Raw genomic sequence first — 25,269 nt, forward strand, 5'->3', positions numbered from 1 at the left:
AACTTGGTGTGCATTCTAGATGGAAGAGGAGAAGTATGCTTGGTGATCCCGTAGGTTTCCTATATATAGGTAGTCCTAGACTTACGACTATAGCTGAGCCTAGAATTACAATTACAATACATTACAATACTCCATTGTGGTCATCAGTTATCATACCACCAGATCCTATTTTTGACAGTGGCAGTTAAGCAAATCAATTTTCTCCAAGGGGTGTTTTTGCTAAAAAATAGAAATAAGTGCCAAAAACCAGAAAAAAAAATAAATAATATCACAAATTGTGGTCACATGACAGTGGGACACTACAAACTGCTATTAACCTTGTATTACTGTATTACAAAGTACCTCAAAACAAGATATTGTTGCCCCAAAACTTACATCACCAGCACCCTTCTCAGATACTGAATTGTAACTAAGCTGAAAAGGAGAATAGTTAGAGAGATGTGGCAGACAATGCTTCATTCCTGTTGCTAGAAGCCTTAGCAATGCTTAATTCCTATTATTCTTGCTTCCATTATAGTAGGATTAGTTGAGCACCTTGAGAATCCTGAGACCATCTCATGGACAGCAATCCATCCTCAAGGCAGCTTACATATTCACAATGGGGCATGGCCAATTACAAACTGATTACACTGATAGAAAAATAAGCTGTCAGGGGACTGCCCTCTAGCAGCCCCCTTTAGTATTGCCTCACTCTGCCCATAGCCAGGAGTTCAATCCTGACAGGGCTCAAGGTTCACTCAGTCTTCCATCCTTCTGAGGTTGGCAAAATGAGGGCCCAGATTGTTGGGGGCAAATATGCTGACTCTGTAAACTACCCAGAGAATGCTGTAATGCACTATAGGATAGTATATAAGTCTCAGTGCTATTGCTATTAAATGAGGCAGGATAGACCCAAAGAAGGAGATTCTGACTCTATTGGTGCCTAAAGACCCCTCCCTCTCTTTCTTACTCTTGCACAAGACTACATTTTATTCCATTCTCTTCCCACCCACCTACCCCAAATGGTATCTGTAAACTGAGGCAAGTAAACTTGATACAATTACTTGAAAGGAATTTAGCAGCACTGGAACCGTATGTGAGATTTGCAGTTCACTTCACAGGCTAGTGGACACAAATAGTTCACTTGACTTCTCTCATCTGTTTCTTTTCAAACACTCTAGGGAGAAACGAAAGTCCTGAAATTGAAAAATCTACGACCCCACGACTATGCCAGTTATACATGCCAGGTATCTGTCAGAAATGTGTGTGGCATCCCTGATAAGACAGTCACCTTTGAGCTGACCAACACAACTGGTAAGTCATAGAAACCCAATAATAATGGGATTGGGAAATGGTTCTCACTCTCATCCATCAAGATCAATAGGGGAAGAAGCCCTTTTAAGGTTTTCTTTTTTCAAGAGATTAATGATGGCAAAAGAAATGGAGGGAAGTTTGATCAGGTGGACCTCAGATTTCTTAGGAATCTTTCTAAGCAGATGAAAATTGTTTGAAGGGAAGGGGGTAATTGTTATGGCAATTACCATTGTTTCCTCCAATTCCTGTTGCTGAAGTCTGTAGGAGTCCACATTTTGTGGAGAAGGGTCGCCAAATTTTAATAGTGCAATGTGATAATGTTTTGGAGAGTTCGGTATTAAGTACTTGCTTCTTAATTTTGTTTGTTTCTCGGCTACCTGTATTTTTAACTTTTGTATCTGTTATTGTTTTTATTTAGTTTGAATTCTATTTACTGCCACTAATTGAGAAGGATCCATATGAAATTGATAAATAAATGGTGTGGGGTCCTTGTGTGGTTCACAAGCTGTTAATTGGCCACATTTTCCCTTTAAAAAGATACATGGATGTCTAATACTAACTTAACTTCTAATATTTCCCTATATTTGCACTTATGAGAACTTTTTTTTTAAAATGAGGTTTTGAGGATAAAATCTTATAACCGAAAAAGCTCTAGTTTTAGTTCGAACAAAACCCATCTCTGTTTCGGATCTGGATCATTTTGTGTTCTGAGTTGCTTCCTCATTATTTATTTATTTATTTTATTTATTTATTTATTTATTTGATTTGCCAATTGTTTACAAGATAATAAGTATAAATGTATACATAGTTGTGAATACATGAAATGGGTACATATAAGAAAAATAAAAGAATAAGAGAAACAATAGGACAGGGACAGTAGGCACGTTGGTGCGCTTATGCACGCCCCCTACAGACCTCTTAGGAAAGGGGTGAGGTCAATAGTAGACAGTCTAAGGTTAAAGTTTTTGGGGTTTGGGGAAGAAACTACAGAGTCGGGTAGAGTATTCCAGACATTGACCACTCTATTGCTGAAGTTGTATTTCCTGCAATCAAGTTTGGTGCGGTTTACTTTGAGTTTGTATCTATTGTCTGCTCTTGTGTTGTTATGGTTGAAGCTGAAGTATTCATTGACAGGTAGGACATTGCAATGTATGATTTTATATACCATGCTTAAGTCAGACCGAAGACGGCGTAATTCAAGGTTTTCAAGTTCTAGAATTTCAAGTCTGGTAGCATAAGGTATTCTACAACGAGTAGAGGAGGAGAACTCTTCTTGTGAAATATTTCTGGACTTTCTCAATTGTGCTAATATCAGATACGTAGTGTGGGTTCCAGACTGATGAACTGTATTCGAGTATTGGTCTAGCAAATGTTTTGTATGCTCTGGTTAGTAGTGTGATATTACCAGAGAAAAAGCTACGTAGGATTAGGTTAACAACTCTTAATGCCTTTTTGGCTATGTAGTTGCAGTGGGCTCTAGCACTTAGATCATTAGAGGTGAGTATTCCAAGGTCCTTTACAGAGCTTGAGTCATCAACAAGATCTTGACTATTCAGCTTGTATTTTATTTTCTGATTTTTTTGCCAATATGTAAGACAGAGCATTTATTTGTTGAGATTTGAAGTTGCCATTTGTTTGACCACTCTGATACATAGTCAAGATCTTTTTGTAGGGTAGCAGTATTGTCTGTGGTATTGAACAGCTTTACATCATCAGCGAAGAGAACGCAATTGCTCTTAATATGATCACAGAGGTCGTTTATGTAGAGTATGAAGAGAGTTGGTCCTAGAACACTGCCTTGGGGAACACCACTATTGACAGGTACTGGATTTGATAGTACGCTCCCGATTTTGACCATTTGTTGTCTGTTTGACAGGAATGCTTCTATCCAGTTATTCAGTTGTCCAGAGATACCATAGGATTTTATTTTTAGGAGTAGTTTGTCGTGTACCACTGAATCAAAGGCTTTACAGAAGTCTATGTAGATTGCGTCTATTGCTTTGCCCTGGTCGAGTTGTGTCGTCCATATGTTTTTGCAGTGTAAGAGTTGCAGATTACAGGATAGTTTTTTTCTGAAACCAAATTGTTTATTGGAGAGTAGGTTATTTGTCTCTAAGTGAAGGATGATTGATTGGTTAATAATTGATTCCATGACTTTACAGGTGACGCAGCATAAGGAGATTGGCCTGTAATTTTCAACTAGGCTTGGGTCTCCCTTTTTGAAGATGGGGATGACTGTGGCTTGTGACCATAGGTTAGGCAAGGAGCTGGTTCTGAAAGATTTTTCAAAGATTATGCTTAGAGGTTTGGCTATGGCAGTGGATAGCTTTCTTAAGAAGTAGGCACATATTCCATCCGGTCCAATAGATAGAGATGGTTTTAGGTTGCGTAGTGCTTTTTCAACATTGTCTTCTGTGAAATCGATATGTATTAGATCATTGTTGTTATCTGTGGTACGGCTAGGAAATACTGGGCATGATCCATTGCTGTTTACAAATACTGAGCCGAAGAATGTGTTAAAGATGTTGGCTTTAATGGTGTCGTCGTTGCAGTCTTTACCATCAGGTCCTATCAAGGGAGGGATGGACCTTGAGTCTTTTAGTTTGTTGTTTACAAAATTGTAAAAAGCACGGGTGGAATCGGTACTTAGAAGGTTTTCCTCTTGTTTAATGTGATAATTGGTGCATTCGGTCTTTATCTGGTGGCATAAATTTTTGTATCGGTTTTTGAAATTGGCAACGTGACCAGATTTGTTTTTCCGCCAGAGTGATCTCTTTTTGGATTGAAGTTTCCTTATTGATATGGGTAATCTGCTTTTTTGTTTTGTTTTGGGAGTTGTTGTTGGTACATATAGTTTGATGACTCTTTTGACTTCAAGTAAAAATATGTTGTAATGGTCTTCAACAGTATTGCATCCAGTGAATAGAGATTGCCAATCAAGGGATGAGAGATCGTTGTGTATAAGATCATAGTTGCCTTTTTTGAAGTTACAATTGGGGATTACATCATTGTGGTGATTTTTGTGTGGACGTATGTTGAGACAAAAGTCAATCATATTGTGGTCGCTACTGGAAAAGGGTTCTTTAGTTTGTATTCCGTAAATTAAATTCAAACTATTGCAGAAGATGAGATCGAGGCAGTTGTTTAGTCTAGTGTTGTTGGTTACTAGTTGTTCCAGTCCCAGATTTGTAGTAGCATTGTAGAAGGTTGTGTGTATGATATTCTGTGATGTTTTAAAAATCAACCTCCAAAATGCTTTTAGACTTCATTTTCAAGTTTCTCTTGAGATACCATTTAATTTATCTCTCCAAAATGTTTGTTTTAAATATGTTTTGATACATTTTTTTGAAGTGCATCCGTGTGACCCTCAATAGAGGACATATCTAGCTTTGTAGTCTGTGGTTTTTGAAGCCAGTGTGTTGAGAAGATAAATGGGTAGCTAGTGCTATCTCAGGGGTAGACATTCTTTTGTTTGGAAGCAGACAGGAAAGGCTGTCTTGCTTGATGTAAACAAGATGTTTCAGATGTTGAACTACAACTCCCAGCAATTCTGGCCAGTGTTGTCATTGTGTTGGATGTTGAGAGCTACAGTTCAGCAACACTTGAAAAACAAAAGATGCCCCATCTCTTATCTGAGCATTATTCTAACAACAAAGTTGTTCATAGTAAGTCTCACTGACTTAACTTCATCTAAGACCCAACTTTTGGCTTATGCTGAATTTCCACTGTCTCTGAATGCATTTTGATTGTTCTTTGATTGTTTTTTTTTTTACTTGATTGGTCTGATGTTAATCTTGGAGTTAATTTATGCTCATCTGAATTCTGATTACTAGTGGGGGGGAGTTTTGGTCTTTTTGTTCCTTTTCAGCTTGCTGATTGTCTCTTGCATAGTATATACTATATAGATATTGTGTCTATTAATGCCTAATTTGTCAGAAAGTCAGGCTTCTAGAAATTCCCTAGTGTTTTTGGATTTGGCTTGGTCTAGGATGGTAACAGTTTCCCAACTGAAACTATAGTTAAGTCTGTCTATATGTTGTGAAATTAAAGAGTTTTCATCATGTCTTCGTGGATGCATTTTGCCAATCTTCTGCCTATTTATCCCATGTAGTGGCTGTTGCAGTAATTGCATTGTATGTTGTAGTTGATTCCTGTTTTTTCTTCTGGGGTTATTGGGTTTTTTATTTACTTAGGATGTTTGGTCAAGCTGTTTCCATGTGATTTTAGTGGTCTGCTGGTGGTTTCTGAGAATTCTTGATGTATGGCAGTGTTACTCTTTTTGGATCTTGTGTTGGTTGGACTATAGTGGGTTGAGTGGTCAAGCACTTTTTGATAAAGTTGTGTGGATCTTCATTTTGTTGAAATATGTTATAGAGATATTCTGTTTCCTTTTTCTGTTGTTCAGGGTTGCTGCAGTGAGTTAGTGCTCATCTAAGTAAAGTTTTTATGCAGCTTCTGTTGTGGAAGTTTGGGTTGTTGCTCTGGAAGTGGAGCACTTGGTTGGTGTGTGTGATTTTTCTGTATACTTGTATTTCTAATTTTGCCATTGTGGTCACTGCTGATCAGAATGTCCATAAAGGATAATGTGTTGTTGTTGTTTTCCTTCTTTGGTAAATTGGATTCATTTGAAGATGTTGTTTATAGTTCTGTGGGTGTTCTGTAATTGGTCTTTTTTATTATCCCTAGCACCGCATAATGGAGTGAGCTCCCATTACTTGTCCCAGCTTCTGCCAACCTAGCAGTTCTAAAACATGTAAAAGTGCAAATAGAAAAATAGGGACCGCTTTGTGGGATGGTAACAGCATTCCATGCACCTTAGGCATTTAGTCATGCCAGCCACATGACCACGGAGACGTCTTCGGATGGTGCTTGATCTTTGGCTTTGAAACGGAGATGAGCAGTGCCCACTAGAGACGGAAACAACTAGCACATATGTGCGAGAGGAACCTTTACCTTTACCTTATTATGGTGAAGGTGTCATCTACATACCTGATCCATATTTTGGGTTGTATTTGTGGAAGCACTATGGCTTCTAGATTTGCATAACAACTTCCGCTGTAAGTTCTGAAAGAGGTGGTTCCATAGGTGTCCTTTAATTTGTTGGTAAGTTCACCCATTGGAGGTATGTGGTTAGGCAAAGGTTGATGAGCTCCATAATCCTGGTTATTTCAACCTTTGTGTATTTGGTTAATTCAAGTGTGCTGTGGACCAATGTAGTCATTAGGTATTCTTTGGCTAATTCTATTCAAGATATGGATAGAAGCATTGGTTCCACTGAATACTCCAAAAGGTCACATTGACTATGTTTGCTGTTGAATTTTCTTAGGGGCTCTTAATAAATAGGAAACAGGTTAAGAATGTCAGTGGAAAATCAGATAAATCCTTCATTTCTTCCCCAAAGCTATAACCCTGTAAGATAATTCAGGCTGAGAGAGTGACTAGTCCAAAATCAATCAATCAGTCTAGTGAGCTGTCTTTATTTATTTATCTAAAACATTTGTAGAGCCACCCAATTTAAACCAAACTTTGGGTGGCTTACAAACAAGAATAAACAACTATGCATACAATAAAAGCAAGAAACGAAAGAAACGAAAAACAAAGCAGAAAAATCTAGCACCACAACCGTACTTCTCTGATGCAAACTATACAATCTTCTTCTATTTTTGAAGGCGATTTGAAAATGGGCTTCCTAATCCTAATCTAATACTGTACATTATACTGTAGATATTCCTCCATTTATGACAATTCATTTAACAACCATTCAAAGTTACAAGAGCACTGAAAAAAGTTTCTTTTGACCACTTGCTGTCAACTCATAAAATATTTCTATGGTCTTTTTAGAGTTGCCAACAGAAAGGGAGGGGGGAAAGGGGTTTGAAAGAGCAGTGTGGCAGCTTGAAAATTGAAAGTGCATTCCATAAATAGTTTTTCAAAGGTAGTAACTAGGTGACTGAAGTTTCTGCCGCACAAATATCTAACTGGAGAACATGACTCTTGGCTATGGATGTGTCTCACTGGAGAACATGAATTATGATACACCCAGGCATGAGGGAAAACCAGGGTCAAGGGTGACAATGAATTATGTGTCTCAGAGTCGGCTACACCCAGGCAGTGCCGGACATGTTAACTCCCAATAAATCCTTTTGAAGTTTTGGAAGTTTGGCTTGAGACTTATGATTTACTTGGGGTAACTGCTGGAATCCTGACACTTGAACTGACAACTGCATCCCCATGGTTATGTGATCATCAATTGGGCACTCGGCAATTGACGTATATTTACAACAGGGGCAGAATCCCAGGGTCACATGATCACCATTTGCGAACATCCCAGCTGACTTCTGGCAAGTAAAGTGAATGGGAAACCTGGTTTCCTTTAATGACTGTGTGATTTGCATAACAGCCGTGGCAAATATTATTGGAAAAAGGTCATAAAACCAGGCACAATTCACTTTATGAACATATGGCTTATTGACAGAAATTCCAGTCCCATTTGTGATTATGAGTTGAGGACTACCTCTGCATCAGGGGTTCCTCAAGCCCTGGACCATGGCGCACTACTAGGCCATGGCCTATTCAGAACCGGGTCATATGAGAGGAAGGCCTGTGTGCACATGTGCACAGCTCAATTCATGTAAGCGGTGAACTGACGTGCACACAGCTCAAGTTGCCCTTGAGCTGCGTTTGCATGCGTGTGCTGGCCAGCCCATCACTTGAATGAGTTGAGCTGAGAGCGTTTGTGCATTGGCCCGCCATTCATTAGGCCCAATTCCCTTCTCCCCGCCCCCAGCCAGATCATCAAACTGCAAAGGTTGAGGACCACTGCTCTATACCACATTGACTCTCCAACTAGCCTGAACAAATGCTGTTATTGCTGGTTATCTTGTTCTGAGGTGAGAGAATAGATGAACTCCTTTGCAACTGAGACTGAATGCCTCTGCAGAAATCTTTTGATGCCAGTTAAATTCAGCCAGAATAGCTGAATTTCCCCTCGATCGGTACTTTAATGCATCAAATCCTTGGAATCATATCTCAAACCATAACTTTGGATTCATCCAAAAAGTATCACTCTTTCCTGTTTTTGAGATTCCAGCATGTGAACGCAAGAAACCATTGTGATTTTGCATGCCTGCCCAGTTTTTCCTGACTATTCTATTATTAATGGTTTTACAACTAAGAGGGCCAGAGATTTGGCAGCCCACAGATGGGACAATGGCAATGCAGGGCAAGCAGGGATAGGATTTTTTTTTCTCGGTCTTGATTTCAACACAGTTAAACCACAACAAAGGAGAACTCTCCTGCAGTTATATTGCAGCAAATTGGACTTCAAAGAGAATTGAAAGTGACTCTTTGTTTTTATTGCTTTCCTCCTCCCCTTGTTCCTCAACTCACTTACCAGCAAGGTATGTGTGAGTTGTTTTTGAGAGATGGGGAGAAGGGAGAGAGGGAGGGAGGGAAGGAGGGAGGGAGGGAGGGAGGGAGAGAGAGAGAACAAAAGTAATTGCCACAGGTTGCAAATAAATTAGATTCATCTCCTGCATAAGAATGGCTGCACATTGTTAGCATCCATCTGCTAACTGCAAAAGGATGTAATCCGAGATGGGCCCATAGCTGAACTTGGATTTTGTGCTCTCTAGTCAGAACTCAGGAGCCTAGAGAGATGCTGCCTGCACGTTTACAAGGCGCAGGGAGCTGATTTATGGATTCCTTTTGGCCAATTTATACATATAAACAAACCCATTTTTTGACATAATGGAAAACAAAATGTTGCTACACAGGGTTTTAGCTATTAAGTCTGGGAAACTGACATAAAAGAAAATACATAATTTTGAATGGTTGCCTAAACTAGTGCTTCAGGAACTTTTTTTGTTTATAGCAAGGCCCATTAGGGTAGAAAAATGCTTTATTTGCATTTCTTCAGATCAAAAATCAACAGGTTTCATTTTACATCATAAACTGCATCTTGTTTTTTTATTCTTCAACCATGTAGCTATTGTATTGAAAATGGGAAATAAAAAAAATTAAATTTCCCATTAAAAGCAGGAGAAATAACACTTCACATTTTTCCAGATTCTGAAGACCAATAAAATAATTTCTTTAATCCAAATATCATGCATTCTTGGTGGATAGAATAGCCCAGTATTCCCTCGCTAAATTTTCCATTTAATGGACTACATTTATATGATCTCGCTTTTAAAATGATCCCTTTGGTATTTTCCAATTCAAAAATGTAGTCAAAAAGTAATACCTATGTTTTCCCCAAAATAAGACCCAGTCTTATATTTTGGGGTGCGCCAAAATAAGCACTAGGGCTTATTTTCAGGGAAACATGATTTCAGGGTGATCAGCTGGTGGCTGGTTTGCATCCCCCAGTGTGCAAACAAGAGGCGGCAAGCATGTGAGGACTGATGGTATCCATCAGCAGCTGCAGCCCATCAGTTCCTTGATCAGCACACTCTGGGGCTGTGCAGCCCATGCAGTGCAGGTGAGTTACCTGTTCAAGCAGCAGGTAGAGGCAGAGGTGGGGGGAGGCAGGAGATCCAGACATGCTGCATGAGCCACAGGAAAGCAAAGAGTCAGTGGGCTGGAGTGGGTGGCTGGCCGTGGGAGGCTCATCTTCGTGTGGCAGTTGGCAGCAGATAAGGGCAGAAGGCAGGTGATTCTGACAAGCTGTATGGGCTGCAGGCAAGTCGAGAAACGCAAAGACAAGCCTCCCACGAACACCTGCTCACTCCAGCCCACTGACTCTTGGGTTCCCCCGGCCCACACAGCGCACCCAGATTGCTTGCCTCCCTCTCACCTCTGCCTCCACCTGCTGCTTGGACAAGTAATCAATTCAGCTGTGCTGCATGGGCTGAGACTGGTTCCAGACACCATCAGCCCATGTGCACTTGCTGCTTTGTGATGGCCATGCCCATCCACTTCACTAGAGCTTATTTTTGGGGTAGGACTTATATTAGGTGCACATTTAAAAATCAGACTACGGCTTATTTTGGGGGGTAGGTCCTATTTTCAGGGAAACATGGAGCTAAAAAAAATTGGAGGACAAACCTTTAAAGTGGCAGTGCAGCTTTCATGCATTTTGAAATTTAAAACATGCTAGTTATGTAGCTTTAAATTTAAAAATGAAATTAAAACTTTTTTTAATCTAAAACTCTAGAAGGTAGATATTGGAGGCGGGTCCTCAGGGAAGGGTGCTTCATAAGACAGCAAAATTCATATTCTAGACAGAGAGGATCACTGATTTGAAAAGGAAATCAAAGAGGCCATCTATACTAAAATTGAACAGCTTTCCCTCAAGAGAGGGGGAGAGATATGCCACCACCTATTTCCTTTTTACAACACAGTCCTTTCATCAATCTCGAGAAGATTCTACACCTGTTTACATTCTGATTCAGATGACCTGATGATACAGATAAAGCCTCAATTGACCTCAACAATGAGGGGTCCTTGGTGCTCTCTGAGCTTGCTTGTTTTCTTGCAGACGTTTCATTACCCTAACTAGGCAACATCATCACCACTAGCACTGATGATGTTTGTTAGGAATGATAGTCATCTAACAGTTGGGTTGGAAATATATAAACCAGGATAGTAATTTAATACTGTATCTTTAAAAGAATGCTATAAGTGTGATTGGCTGCAGTTCCTCCAATGGCCATAAGATGGAGCCAGAAACCTGGTTTCTTTCTCCTTGCATTTCCTGTTTTGCCATATTGCCTGATCGTCGTTCTGCTTGGATTGCTGTGAGTTTTGCAACTGTTAGCAAACTCCGTTTACTGAACTCTGTTTATGATACTTGACTTCGTTTTTGGATTATCCATGGACTGATATTAACTGCTTTAACCATGTATGATTTGGACTGTTTGTTGGACTTTGTTCACCCGTTTACTGGAAGTAAAACCTACATTTTACTATTCAGTGTATCTGTATGCTGGTCGTGTGTTATTCAACATCACTCTCACTATGTTTCCCTGAGTGCACTCATTCTCCTAATGGGGAATACCTTAACAATGCTACCTAGTTAGAATAATAAAACATCTGCAAGAAACCAAGCAAGCTCAGAGAGCACCAAGGACCCCTCCTTTCAACCCTGAGCTACAAATATTCTCCTATATTGACCTCAACAATTTTCAGAGACCTAATGACCATCTCTCAGGGTGCTAACAACCAGGTGACTGCAAAGAATATAAATCCTTCCATTCCCCACCAGTCAGTTAGAATTGATGAAGCTTCTTTGATGACAAGTGAAACTTTTTCAAAGAAAAAAAAATCCCAAGAAAGTCCAGTGGTGTTTTGGAAAAAAGCACCTTTAAGACCACCACCATCTGGAAGATTGAGAAAATCTGTAGACATTTAGAGTGCTACAACTACTAAGTCTCCTTTCTACTAAACTTCTATCATACATCATTTAGTGGAGACTCCTAGAAAAGATTCTCCAAAGATAGAATTTGAATTTATTTATTTTATTTATATATTCTTTCTTAACAAGATTTATAAGGCCACCTAGCTCAAACAGTTGATACTGGTAAGCTTATATTGAAGGAGATGATTCTTTAAGTAATTGGATCACAAATACTTCTGGACTTTAAATATTAATACGTGGAAGTCATAATAATAGGAAAAAACTTCAAATGTGTACTACCATTTACTGCAATATCAAAGCATAACCTCTGGGTGATAAAGACCTCTGAATTCTTTTTTTTTTTTTTCATTTTAGGCAAAGAAAATTCAACTTCTTCAGATTGTTCAGAAAAAAGTTACTCCTAGCAACTTTGTAGTTTTATAAGTTATTCACATTTTTTTAAAAAAACATGTCCATGTAATTTGATGCAACAGCTATAAATTTGCATGCTCTAAATTCTATTGGAAATATAAATGAAATAATAGCACAATACGCTAATAATAGATGTTTTCCGAGCTGTATTGTGTTTTCCGAATAGTATTATGATGTCTTCTAACATTGACATAATGCTTATGTTTACACAATGCAAAATAGTGTACCTTCAGCAGCATGTGATTAAATATTGTTCTGCCTATTTATCATAAAAATGCTATCATTTGGGTTTTAGTTTCTTCAAGACTTACAGTCCTCCTGAAACCCCAAAAAAGATTATAGCATCAGCCCTTTAATTGGAAGGCCAAATGAAGTATTTATATTGGTGAGGAAGACATTAATAAAACCCCAGTCATATTTCACTTCTAACCATATTTTGGATTTCAGATTCTTCTTAGTTTCACCACATATCCCAGTCCTAGATTAGGCCTAGTTGGGGCTCAGCAAAATGTCACCTCCCATTTGTGAGATAGGAAAATCAGGGAGAGCATATGGGCAAATTATATGGTCATCCACTTCCCACTCATTGCAATGTAGACATTGTCAAGAAGATGTTTCATTGCCCATAAATTCATGTTTACTGTTCTGACCCAAACCCTTTTCCAATAAAACAAACACGAACCAAAGGGAACAGAAACCTTTTAATGATTCTTATGAATCCCTGTTAAAAGGCTGCTGCAAACTAATTAACTTTGATAAGCATGAGCCTCGCCAAAACTGTGCAAGGCTGCCAAGAATAACAGATAAGAAATATTTCACAACACAAGAGTCTTTAAATACCAACTTAAGATACTGTAATGTACACGAGGCTGAGTTTCAAAACATCTTTGCTTCCTGCAAAGAATATTCGCTTCACAGCTGGCTTTTATCTTCTTGAAGGAGGGGCCATTACCTTACAGTCTTACTCCTGAGTTGCCTGTGCTGCTGCAGCTGCTCTTTCCTGTGAGCAACCCTGCGTGCACATGCACTTGGCACAGGCTTCTCGGGAACTTCCTCATCACTGCTGCCAGCTCCCACAATCTCTGAAGGCAGCAGTCCACTCCATAATGGTCCTGGCCCCTCATCTGAGTCCTCGCTCTCCTCAGCCATCTGCACCTGCTGCTGGATAGCCACAACATTTACTCACCCACACATCTTCCCTCAGTTTGTCTGGGGCTTGGGGTTTCAGCTGAAATTTCTTTGCCTGAATATTAGATTCAGTTCATGCTGCTATCCAGCCATACTATCCTTCCTTGAAGTCAAAACTTAAGTCACCAGAGTACTTGTTATTGTGGTGGTGGTGATCCATTGAGTCACCTGTCACCTGGTGAAGTTTTCTTGGCAACATTTTCAGAATAGACCAGCCAGTATTTTCTTCCTGGAGGGAGAGAGGGAGAGGGAGAGACAGTGACAGAGAGAGAGACCTAAGGTCACCCAGTTGGCTTTCATGTCTCTGGCAGGGTTAGAATTCACAGTCTTCCTGCCTGTAATCCATGGTCTTTACTTTCCCTATTACATCACATTGATTTTCCCAACAGATTGGATATAATTGGCCAGTGTTGTACTTCATCTCCGTTTCATGGACTATGGTGTCAGTCTTATATATTTTGGAATTAAGACAAGGAATATTTTTAAAGTGTCCAAATGTAAGCCAATCAGTCTGGATGTGGGGAAAATGAGAATAGTTGTGAAATATGTATTTTCTTGCCCCTGTAAGAGAACAGCCTTCCTGCTTTTTTGTTTGTCTGAACTAGAAATTCAGTGCAAATCCAGTATAGGTCATTAACATAGGGCCCAGAAAGAAGAGATGGCAGAAATAATGATGTCATTAAATCAAGCTTTATGAATATGTAACGATGCCTTATTTCGCGTTATTACAGCTGTTACTTAAAACATGCTTCTGCCATTGTCCCATTGATTGTTAATTTCTGAGCTCTGTGTGAAGTCTCTGAAGACTCCCGAGAAGGAGCATTACAGGGCCTTTGAGAGATTAAAAAAGAAAACACAGAGAAAAGCCTTTTGGATCTGTGTCTGGGGATGTTGAAGAAAAGGAATTAATCAGAAGGGTTGAGGTTAAGCACTCTAAAGCAGAGGAGCTGCCCATTCATAATATGACTCCTTACATAAAGGGGAGGCTCAAAGATTTGTGAATGAGGTTAGAGCCCAGCATTTGATATGTAAGGCAGTTAAAGAAAGAGCTCTAGAGGTTAGCAATAATTGCTAGGAGGAGGAGGAGGATGTGGGATGTGGGGGAAGGATACGGGATGTAGGATGTGGGGGAAAGATATTAACAAGTTGCTATAATACGAAGCTACTTAGAATTAAATCCTCAAGGAAGATTTTGCTGTGCACAGGAGGGGAAGGAACTTGTAGAAGATAGAATTTGTGATTGGGAACTTCTAATCATTCTTTGTAACACGCTTTGAAGGTGCACCTCTTTATAGCTCAAGTGCAAGAAATGGCATCAAGTGTAAACGAGCCTCATATTTCTGCGGAAAGGCAGTATAAGCTTTATGGGTCTTCCTAACCTGATGCTGTGGAAATTGCCTTGCTGATGGAGGATGATAGGTGTTGTAGCCCTGAAGGCACCAGATTATAGGCCTGTAAACTTTAACACATTCTAAAAGTGGTGATACTTCATACATTTAAGGAAAACGGACTATAAATTATTAATCTATATCCCAGCAATAATTTTAGAGAGAGATCTGAAGCCTATAAAGCAACAATTCAGTTATGCAATGGGGTGGGGGAAAATCAAATAATTGGTTGGGATTGATAGAAATTACAGTGCAATAATATCTGAAAAGCCAGGAGTTGGCATTGGCAAAAGGTGGGATTCAGAGAGACATTCTCTTCTTTCCCAGTATAATTTGGCAAGCTGATCAACAAAGCACAAACTGATCTTTTTTGTGCCTAGCATTGTTGTATGCCTCTGGTAGTGGTATTCTACTGGTTCTGCCGGGCTGGTAGCGCTGATGAGCAGCGGAGACCGAACCAGTTTTCTCCAACATTCTGCTGTTGGGCACACACTCCTGCCCTGGCTCCCATACTGGCTTTTATCCTCTGCTTTTGAAAGAGAGCTGCTTTGCGTAGCACAGCAGATTGTGGCACGGCAGCTACTGAAGCAACAGGGAGAGTGCAGGCTTGCAGGGGTGAGTCAGCAAACATCTGCACCTGCACAAAGTGTGTATTTGGCGCGTGTGTACATGCAAAGTGTGTGCGCGCATGTGCAAAGCGTGCCCACCAAGCCACACCCACCGAACCGGTGATAAAAAATATTTGAAACGCACCACTGTAGGCCTCCAGTTTTCATCTGTTATATTTCTGAAACTGACTGGGCTCATTTGAGACATTTGAGAATTACCATCTGACTGGATTACAAGCACAGTGTGCATTTTTTTTTTAATTTCTAGGTTCATCAGGCTTGCATTTGTATATATTTCAAAATATGCTAATTCATATTTCCTAAAAATGAATCTTTATATCTTTAAAAAAAATCTCTTTTTCTCTCTCTCTCTCTCTCTTATAGCTCCGCCAGCTCTAAAACTATCAGTGAATGAGACTTTAGTGGTAAACCCAGGGGATAATGTTACCATATACTGTTCGTTAACAGGCGGAGATCCTTTGCCTCAGGTAGTCTGGTCTCACTCACCTGGTCCTATGCCTCTGAACAGCCTGATTCACGCGGGAAATCTTACCATTTGGGGCATTCAAACCGAAGATTCAGGTTATTACAACTGTACAGCCATCAACAATGTGGGGAATCCAGCCAAGAAGACAGTGAACCTATTGGTGCGATGTACGTCTTTCTATTAATCTAATTGGGGATGGAGCCTGAATTTCCAGATCACTTTGTTCCTTTTAAAGATTGGAATAAATTTAAGACTGGTATTCAGGGCAGAAAGAGTATTAACCAAGCTTGATTTTATATTGCATTGCTTCCTTTCCTTCAGTCCTCATAATGTTCAGGTTTGTTTTCAACACATAAGTGTACACACACACACACACACACATATTGCTTCACACTACGTTACAATGAAAGGTGGGGGATTGATAGGAGACAGATGCAAACAAATCACTTTTCTTGTTTTTCTCCTGATCTCTTTAGTCATTTCTATCAAAGCGACTGCACTTGCCACATTCCATTTATTGATGGTCAAATTAATACATTATATTTGCATACAAGCATAAGGTGGCATGTTCAAAAATCATGTTTATATCCCTCTCCTATCAAGAATGAAATTATAGCAAGCTGGGGAAGGATATTCTATTCCCCCTGCATCATAGATTCAGTGAAAACAACTTTCCAGAATTAATTTCTGCCTAAGAAGAGGAGATGCTATTAAACTGAATGTTAAATTCTGTTGAATGTAAGAATGTGAATTATATAGTTTACTTTTTGTGTTATATAGTTACTCAAATTTTTATGCCCTGTCAATCAGGATATGACATGATACAACATGATGTGACATGACCCAACATGACATGGTATGACATATGTTGACTATTTGAAGATCAGGCACTGATATATTCACAAGTTTGGCCTTTGTATTTCCTCCAGCCATGAAGAACGTAACCTTCCAGATCACTCCTGATGTCATCAAAGAGAGTGAAACCATCCAGCTAGGGCAGGACCTAAAACTCTCATGCCATGTCGATGCTGTCCCACAAGAAAAAGTTTTCTACTTCTGGTACAAGAATGGGAAGCTGGCCAAATTCTCAGATCGAGTAGTTGTGATCAAGAATGATCCTGAACTTGCCCCTGTGACAAGCAGCCTAGAGATAATTGATCTCCGTTTCACAGACTATGGTACATACCTGTGTGTGGCATCTTTCCAAGGAGCACCCATCCCTGACCTTAGTGTCGAGGTGAACATTTCTTCAGAAACAGGTAAATTTTCATCTAATTTTTAATGTATCCAGAAGCCCGATTAAGGATAGAACACGGTTTAAAAAGAATGTACGCTTTAATCAAAATCTGTCCCAGGAGCTTCATAAAGATCCTAGCTCTGTTTACCAGATAGGTAGATTAGCTTTAATCACAGCGTAAATCCTTTTCAAATTATTTGGAGGGTTTAAGATGGAAGGCTGCACTGCTATGCAACTTCTCTCTTTCTATTCCAAATTTCGTGTTTTCAGATAAACTACAGAAAAAGTCAGGCTGAGTAAATTTATATTTAATATTTCATAATCGATATTATGTTGTTGTTTTTTATCTGATGTTTTATTTCTATTTCTTTAAAGCATAACAAACCTTTCAAAACAAAAAGGCATAAGAGTATAGCATGTTAAAAGTGAAGGATGGTGAAGGTTCATCTTGGAACAGTTCCCTGCACAATAGAAACTTTTCTGCATAATAGATCAGAAGCAAATTGGGGAGAAGGAATAGGCAGAGTGTAACCATTTAGCCATGCAAAGTGGCTCTGCGAAAGAGTAATTTTGTGATATTCTTTGAGGATGGTATTACTAGTGCCTTGGGAAGTTCTGGCTAAGAGTCAAATTTGATATGGCTACATCACTGAAACTAGATCAGGGTTTTGAAATGAATGTAATGGAAGTGGGGAATGATATTCAAGGCAAAATTATATAAACTTTCCCTCTCTACGCCCAAGCCCTCTCCTCCGTGCACATATGCACTGTGATGTTGTTGTCTTTTTAAAATACCTTATTTGTGCTAGTGAGTTTTGTTTATTTTATTTATTTTCACTCAAAACCATCCACGGTGTATTGTAGCGAAATTGTAGCGGGATTATAGTTAAACCTGCCCTCCATATGTACTGCTGTCCCATTGAAAATAACCTTCACATTCATTGACTAAAACAAACAGTGGTTTAGTTTCTAATGATTCACCTAATCACCTCTACTTTGTTTCTCAGAGGGATACAGAGGTGAGGCAGATAGAAAACAGAGCTTTCTGAAGTATGTTTGCAACAAAGGTCACAGGTGCCTATCAGAGAAACAATGGAAATGCTAGCCGACCACTTAAAACAAGTTTCCAAAAGAAAATCCTCCTACCACAGAAAAAATCAGGAGTAATCTGAATGGAGCATGGAAACACACACACACACACACACACACACACACACACACACCAATCAAGAACATAGAAAATAAGAACTAGGGATACAAGAAAGAAATTGAAAAAGAAAAGCATGTGCCTTTCACACTTCTTTCTAGAAATTGAAAAAGAAAGGCAGCTGTGACTTTTGCGCTTCTTTCTATCAAGTAATCTTAAACATTTCTCCATAAGCTCTTTTTTAATCACCAGATCCCAAGATCACCAATTCATTCTTCTCTCTCTCTTTTTTTTCAGTAAAGAATCCATATAAAGTTTCCACAGTTGTAAAAAAAAAATCATGGGTTTTGAAAAAGGCTTTACTATGTTTGTATTGAAGTGTGGATCGTTCCCCTAGTTTGTATTTATTCCTTGGTTTTGTGAATCTTCTTCCCCTCATAAGATTTAGCAAGCGGGTCATCCAGCATAAGGGTCCCAGAAAGCTGCCTTTAATTAAAAACTTTTCAAATGCAATTTACACATTTTTCCCATAAAGAAAATTGTCTCCTGCCAGGTGAGCATATGCTGGCAGTACCGAGCCATGCGGGTGCAGCTCAATCTTCACACCATATAAGAGAGGATTTGATGAGATTCCATAGCACACAGAAGACCTGCAAATTGAAAATTCACCTTCTTATTGCCTAGTGATATAGCTGATGGAGATACTGGATGCTAGACTTACATAAATATGCCTTTAAGCTAGCTACGTGCTATATTTTTGTATGATTAAACTCATCACACTGCGTCTTGGCCCTCTTACATTTATGGGTTACACACAGACATTACTTGGTCATGAAGATAAAAATAAATTTGGAACTTTTACATTCCATTTTTAAATCCTTTCGAAATGTAAACGTATAAAAATATTTGAAGAGAGAAAGAGGACTTCACAAAGAATCAAGGACAATCATATCAGTTTCCATATTTTAGTACAGATAGTCCCTACAATAATCTTCCCTGACAGTTGTCCTACAAGTTTTACTGAGTATACAATTCCCAGAATTTTTCTAGTGAAAAAAAAAAGTTGTAGTTCAAATATATTTGGAGATCAACACATAGAAGTAGGCAGCCCTGAAGAATCTGTATCCCCTAATTATAATCTTAAAAAGAGGGCAGAGAAGATGGTGAAGATTATGGAGAGCAAGTTCTGAAAGTTGGAAGAACTGAGGAAAGTAAGATTTAGAAGCAATAATTTCTATGGAACTATCAGAAAGATGATGGAACAAATTCATTCTTTGTATGCAAGACATTTGGAAGGAGTTTTAGACTGCTTCATAAGGTGACAAAATTTTAGAGCATTTTTAATCATAGAAATGCAGGGGTCATCTAGCTCAGCTTTCATGTCTTCACAATCTTTTCTCTTCTCCAGACTAAAACCTCCATCCAGAGGAGTTCCTCAGCCACTGAAATTCACTGGATTTGGAGGCCAATACATTAAAAATAATAATTTATTATAATGTATTTTAATAGTATAATGTTATATTATTATAATTGCTATGTAACACTACAATAATAAACAAAATGAAGAATAGAAAAGAGAAATGGCATGGCAAGGCAAAGTATTATATTGCCAATACATGAAAAAAACTAGCAGGCAAAGCAGATAATGAGACCTGTCAATGGCTAAGAAGCAAATTAAAGAAAAAGACCATTCTGGCTGCACAAAATGAAGCCTCAAGAACAAATACATACAAAACCAGAATTGAGAAGACAGAAAGAGACAGCAAATGCCAACTCTGCAAAGAAGTGCCTCAAGAAGATTGTATAAACCAGATGTGTTGAATATGTGGCCCACAGGCCAGATTCAGCCTGTGATAGGCCGCAAAGTTGGCCTGTGAAGTTGTCCCGGAGACAGTGAGGGACAGGCCCATGCTTCCCTGGAACCAGCCACACTCACCCAATCAGCCACAATGACCAGGCTATTCCCACCCTGGCCCCACAAGGGCAAACAAGCAATTTATGCAGCCCACGATGGGATCAAGTTTGACACCCCTGGTATAGACTGATTACAAACAACAGCATGACAAAAGGGCACTGGAATATCTTCAAGATGATACCATGCATCAACAGCAAGCAAAAACTGGTGAAACCACAAAATAGACAAAGTATTAGAAAATGAAGGAGCTAAAGTGCTTTGGAATTTTAGAATTCAAAGAGACATGCCCCTGCCACATAACATCCCAGACATAAAATTGTTGATAAGAAAAACCATAAAGTTGGAATAGTAGAAGTCGTAGTGCTTGGAGACAGCAGAAGAGACAAGAAAGAACAGAGAAAATAACAAAATACAAAGACCCACAGACAAAAATAGAATGCCTGTGGCACAAAAACAAACAAATATAGTATCAATAATAATAGTGTATTGGATGCAATCCCAAAACATCTGCAGCACAATGTGAACATCATCAGCATTAACAAAATCACCATTGGTCAATTGCAAAAGGCAGCTTTACTTGGAACAGCTTACATCCTGCGACAATGCCTTTAACTTCATTAAACAACACCTGCCTATCCCAGGTCCATCAGAAGGACTCAGTAGATAGATAAAAATGCCAAATCCAGTCTAAACATCTGCCTTACTAATTGATAAATAACGATAAGGTTTTTTTTCATGTCTCTTATCATTTTAGTTCTTCCTTGGAACTTCTCCATTTTTTATGTCTTCCTAAAATGTAGTATCCAAAGTAGAACATAGTATTCTAGTTATTTATTTATTTATTTATTTATTAATTTATTTGATTTGATTTGATTTGTCAATCGCTTACAAGATATTAAGTATAAGAATAAACGTGAGTATGAATACAGAAAATAGGTACGAATAAATGTGGACAATAGGACAGGGACTGTAGGCACGATTGTGCGCTTATGCACACTCCTTACAGACCTCTTAGGAATGGGGTGAGGTCAGTAGTAGATAGTTTAAAGGTAAAGGAGTGGGGGTTTGAGGATGTAACAACAGAGTGAAGTAGTGCATTCCAGGCATTGACTTCTCTGTTGCTGAAGTCGTACTTTCTGCAATCAAGTTTGGAGCAATTTACATTGAGTTTATATCTGTTGTGTGCTCTTGTATTGTTGTGGTTGAAGCCGAAGTAGGCATTGACTGGTAGGACATTGTAGCAGATAATTTTGTGCACTATCCTTAAGTCCAACCATAGGCAGCGTAGTTGTCCAAGCCCAAAATTTCAAGCCTGGTGGTTTAGGGTATTCTGTTGCGAGTGTAGTGCTCTTCTCATGAAATACTTCTGGACTGGCTCAATTGTATTAATGCCCTATATACAGTGTGCATTCCAGACAGATAAGCTGTATTCGAGTATTGGTCTAGCAAAGGTTTTGTATGACCTAGTTAGCAATTCAGTATTACCAGAGGAGAAGCCTTTGTAAGATTAGATTTACAACTCATAATGCCTTTTTGGCAATTCTGTTGCAGTGAGGTCTGGCACTGAGGTCTTTTGATATGAGTACTCCAAGGTCCTTGACAGAGTGAAGGTGGTCAATGAGGTCCTTGACAGAGTGAGGGTCGTCAACAATGTCATATCCACCTAGCTTGTATTTGCTGCACTGATTTTTTTTACCATTGTGTAGGACAGAGCATTTGTTCATCAAGATTTGGAGTTGCCAATTGTTTGACCATTCAGACACATAATCAAGGTCACTTTGAAGGATGGTAGCATTGTCGGTGGTGTTGAATAGTTTTGCCTCATCAGTGAAGAGGATGCAGTTGCTTATAAGGTGATTGCAAAGGTCATTTATGTGGATTATAAAGAGTGTGGGTCCTAGAACATTGCTTTGGGGGACACCGCTGTTAACTGGAGCAGGGTTTGATATCGCACTCCCTATTTTTACTATTTGTTGCCTGTTTGACAGGAACGCAGTAATCCACTTTTGAAGGGATCCAGAAATGCCGTAAGAGTTTAGTTTCAACAGTAGTTTGTCATGTACCACTGAATCAAAGGCTTTGCAGAAGTCTATGTAAATTGCATCTATTGCTTTACCCTGGTCAAGTAGAGTAGTCCATATGTTTTTACAGTGTACGAGTTGCAGATTGCAGGATAATTTTTTCCTGAAACCAAATTGTTTTTTGCAGAGTAGGTTGTTTGACTCTTAAGTGGAGGGTAATGGATTGGTTAATGATTTATTCCATGGCTTTGCACATGATGCAACACAGAGGGATTGGTCTGTAGTTTTCAACCAGGCTGGGATCACCTTTTTTGAAGATAGTGATTATGTTCTAAGTGGACTATGATTTCTTTTGATCTTGACACTATTGTTTCTGCTGAAGTAGCCATTGACATACACTCATTGGATATAATCTTTTACATACACACACCACTCCAATGAGCTAATTCTTAAACATTGCTATTGAGTAGTTGTTCTTTCTTGTCATGTTTTTCCCAATAGTACCTCCAACCATCATGGTGCCCAAAGGTCAATCCATCATTACTGTCCGTGAAGATTCAAGAGCAGAGTTACAGTGTGAAGTCCGAGGGAAACCCAAACCTCCTATCATCTGGTCCAGAGTTGATAAAGAGGCTCCTATGCCATCAGGGACCATGACAGTGGAGACAAACGATGGGAAGCTGCATTTTGAGAAGGTGACTCAAAAAATGAGTGGGATTTACAAATGCCAGACAGCTAGATACAATGGCTTCAACATTAGACCTCGAGAAGCCCTGGTGCAACTCAACGTACAGTGTGAGTATAAATGAGGAATTTATTCTCTTTGATGCAGCCCATCTATCTTTATTGACTTTGCAGACTAGATAATTTTGTTTTGTTTTCCCTTAATAACAAAAGTAGTGTGCAGACAAGGGTTTGTTTGAGTTACTAGATCTTGTACTCCCACAGAGTCAGAAAAGTTTAAACCTCAGATTTAGTGGTTAAAATGTTACAATGGAATATATAATTTTATATAATATATAATATACAATTTTAATATAAGGCAGTAGAATAGTCAACCCAGAAACTGTCCTACGAACATTTCCCAGTTATATCCCAATGTTTGTGCTATTATAGAGATCTGAATGTATTCACTGGTATCTGATCAAATGTAATTTATGAACTGTCTGCCTATGATGAGTGGGGAAAGGGATGACTATTTAATCTCTGCTTTGTGAGCATGTCACTCTGTAAAGATATCCTGTGTGTCCTTGAATGTCCCAAGTTATGTTGATGTCAATTAATGTGATGCCAACCATGTTGCTTTTTGCATGTCCAAGAAACCCACATCTACCCTGAATCCATAACAGTTGCAGAGAATATAAGAAATATTTTAACATTATTTTATGATATCAAAGTTTATATACACACACACTTACACACACATATATGCAATTTTATTAATAGTATGACATACTTCAAATTAAAGAAAAAAGAAATCTAAAAATGTTGTAAACATATATCCCTCCCTAAAAAAAATTGTGAATCGTTGATCTAGTACCTTTTCAGCAAAGGGTGTATTCTTAATAATAGATAATAGAATTCTTTATTGGCTAAGTGTGATTGGACACACAAGGAATTTGTCTTGGTGCAAATGCTCTCAGTATACATAAAAGAAAAGATACATTTGTCAAGAGTCAAGAATCATAAAGTACAACAGTTAATAATAGGGTACAATAAGCAATCAAATTCATACTAGGAAACAGTCAGTATAGATCATAAGGATACAAGTGACAAAGTTACAGTCATACAGTCACATGTGAGAGGGGATGGGTGATAAGGAGTGATGAGAAGGTTAATAGTAATAGTAGTGCAGTCTTTGTAAATAGTTGGACAGTATTGAGGGAATTATTTGTTTAGCAGGTTGGTGATAGCATTTTGGAAAAAACTGTTCTTGTGTCTAGTTGTTCTGGTGTGCAATGCTCTATAGTGTCATTTTGAGGGAAGGAGTTGAAACAGTTTATGTCCAGGATGTGAGGGGTCTGTAAATATTTTCACAGTCCTCTTTTTGACTCGTGCAGTATACAGGTCCTCGATGGAAGGGAGGTTGGTAGTAATTGTTTTTTCAGCATACAGTTGTAAAGAACTAATGAAATGGACAGGATTGATGTTTAAGAGGAATATAAACATAATCAGGAATATCTATATATTCTGAATTGGTTTAAATCTTCAAGGCCAGATGATTTGCATGCAGAATACTGAAATAAATTAGTAATGGTCAGGCTGAACCTTAATATCTTATCCATGAAAATTCTGGATAGATGATGAAGTTCTAGATATTTGGAGGAATGTAAATATTGTACCAATCTGCAAAAATGGTGTTGGGGGGAATGGAGATATTGTCTAACAACAATACCCAGAAAGATTCTATAAGAGATCATAAATGGATTGTTTTATAAGCACCTTGAAGACAAAACAGCAGCTACTAGTGGTCAGCATTATTTTGTTAAATATGGATTTTGGCAACTTTTTATTGGTTAACTTCTTTAGCACATTTTGGGAACATAATATTAATAACATATTTTTATTTCAAGTAAGTATTTGCGAAAGTACCCTATGGCATTTTAATAAGCTAGTAATAAGTGAATGGCATTACAAGCAAATGGAAGTATCTTGAAAATTATCTCAGGGAAGACTCAATAGCAATTCCTTATTTCTTGAGTGGAATAGAAAAATAGAAATGAAATTCAAAAACATCTTGAGAGTTTGGTAAATGAAAAACTCAGAATAAAATTTAATAGAAGAAAAAGTCATTTAAAAAACAAATGAGATGCACAGGTGGAGGATACGTAGCTTGGTGACAAAACGTGTGAAACAGAACTTGTAATAATAGTTGATTACAAACTGGATAATGAATCAACACAATGTGTTGTGACTGCACAGAAGACAAATGCAATTTGAGGCTGTCTCAACCATTTCTAGATCAGAAAAATTAATCATTCATCTTATTGTGAATTGAGACAGATCCCATCTTGAGTATCACGTCCAATTTCTGAATACCACATTCTAAAAACTCAGACAAATTGGAATTTTGCAGTGAGGGTGATCAGAGGATTAAAAATGATGTCCTACGAAAAGAATTTGAAAGAGCAGGGCAAAGTAGCTTTCAGAAAGGAGGATGGTCAGAGAGTGTGATAACACTCTTCAAATAAGCACTCTTCAAATATAATAAAGT

General features: G+C 38.6%; 1 protein-coding gene across 2 annotated transcripts in view; it reads left to right on the forward strand.

Moving 5' to 3' along the window:
- The window catches only part of MDGA1 (MAM domain containing glycosylphosphatidylinositol anchor 1), a 345,745-nt gene that overhangs the window by 155,731 nt on the left and 164,745 nt on the right, over positions 1-25,269 (forward strand). For both annotated transcript variants that reach the window (XM_087965585.1, XM_087965576.1), the window contains exons 5-8: positions 1,161-1,293; positions 15,633-15,902; positions 16,665-16,994; positions 22,557-22,850. In XM_087965585.1, the coding sequence (XP_087821711.1) occupies positions 1,161-1,293; positions 15,633-15,902; positions 16,665-16,994; positions 22,557-22,850 (1,027 nt within the window). The remainder of the gene's footprint in view (positions 1-1,160; positions 1,294-15,632; positions 15,903-16,664; positions 16,995-22,556; positions 22,851-25,269) is intronic.

Source organism: Notechis scutatus, chromosome 1 (genome assembly GCF_049901735.1).
Source record: "Notechis scutatus isolate UNSWTSFEM ecotype Mainland chromosome 1, rNotScu1.2, whole genome shotgun sequence".
In the NCBI taxonomy this organism is placed as follows: domain Eukaryota; kingdom Metazoa; phylum Chordata; class Lepidosauria; order Squamata; family Elapidae; genus Notechis; species Notechis scutatus.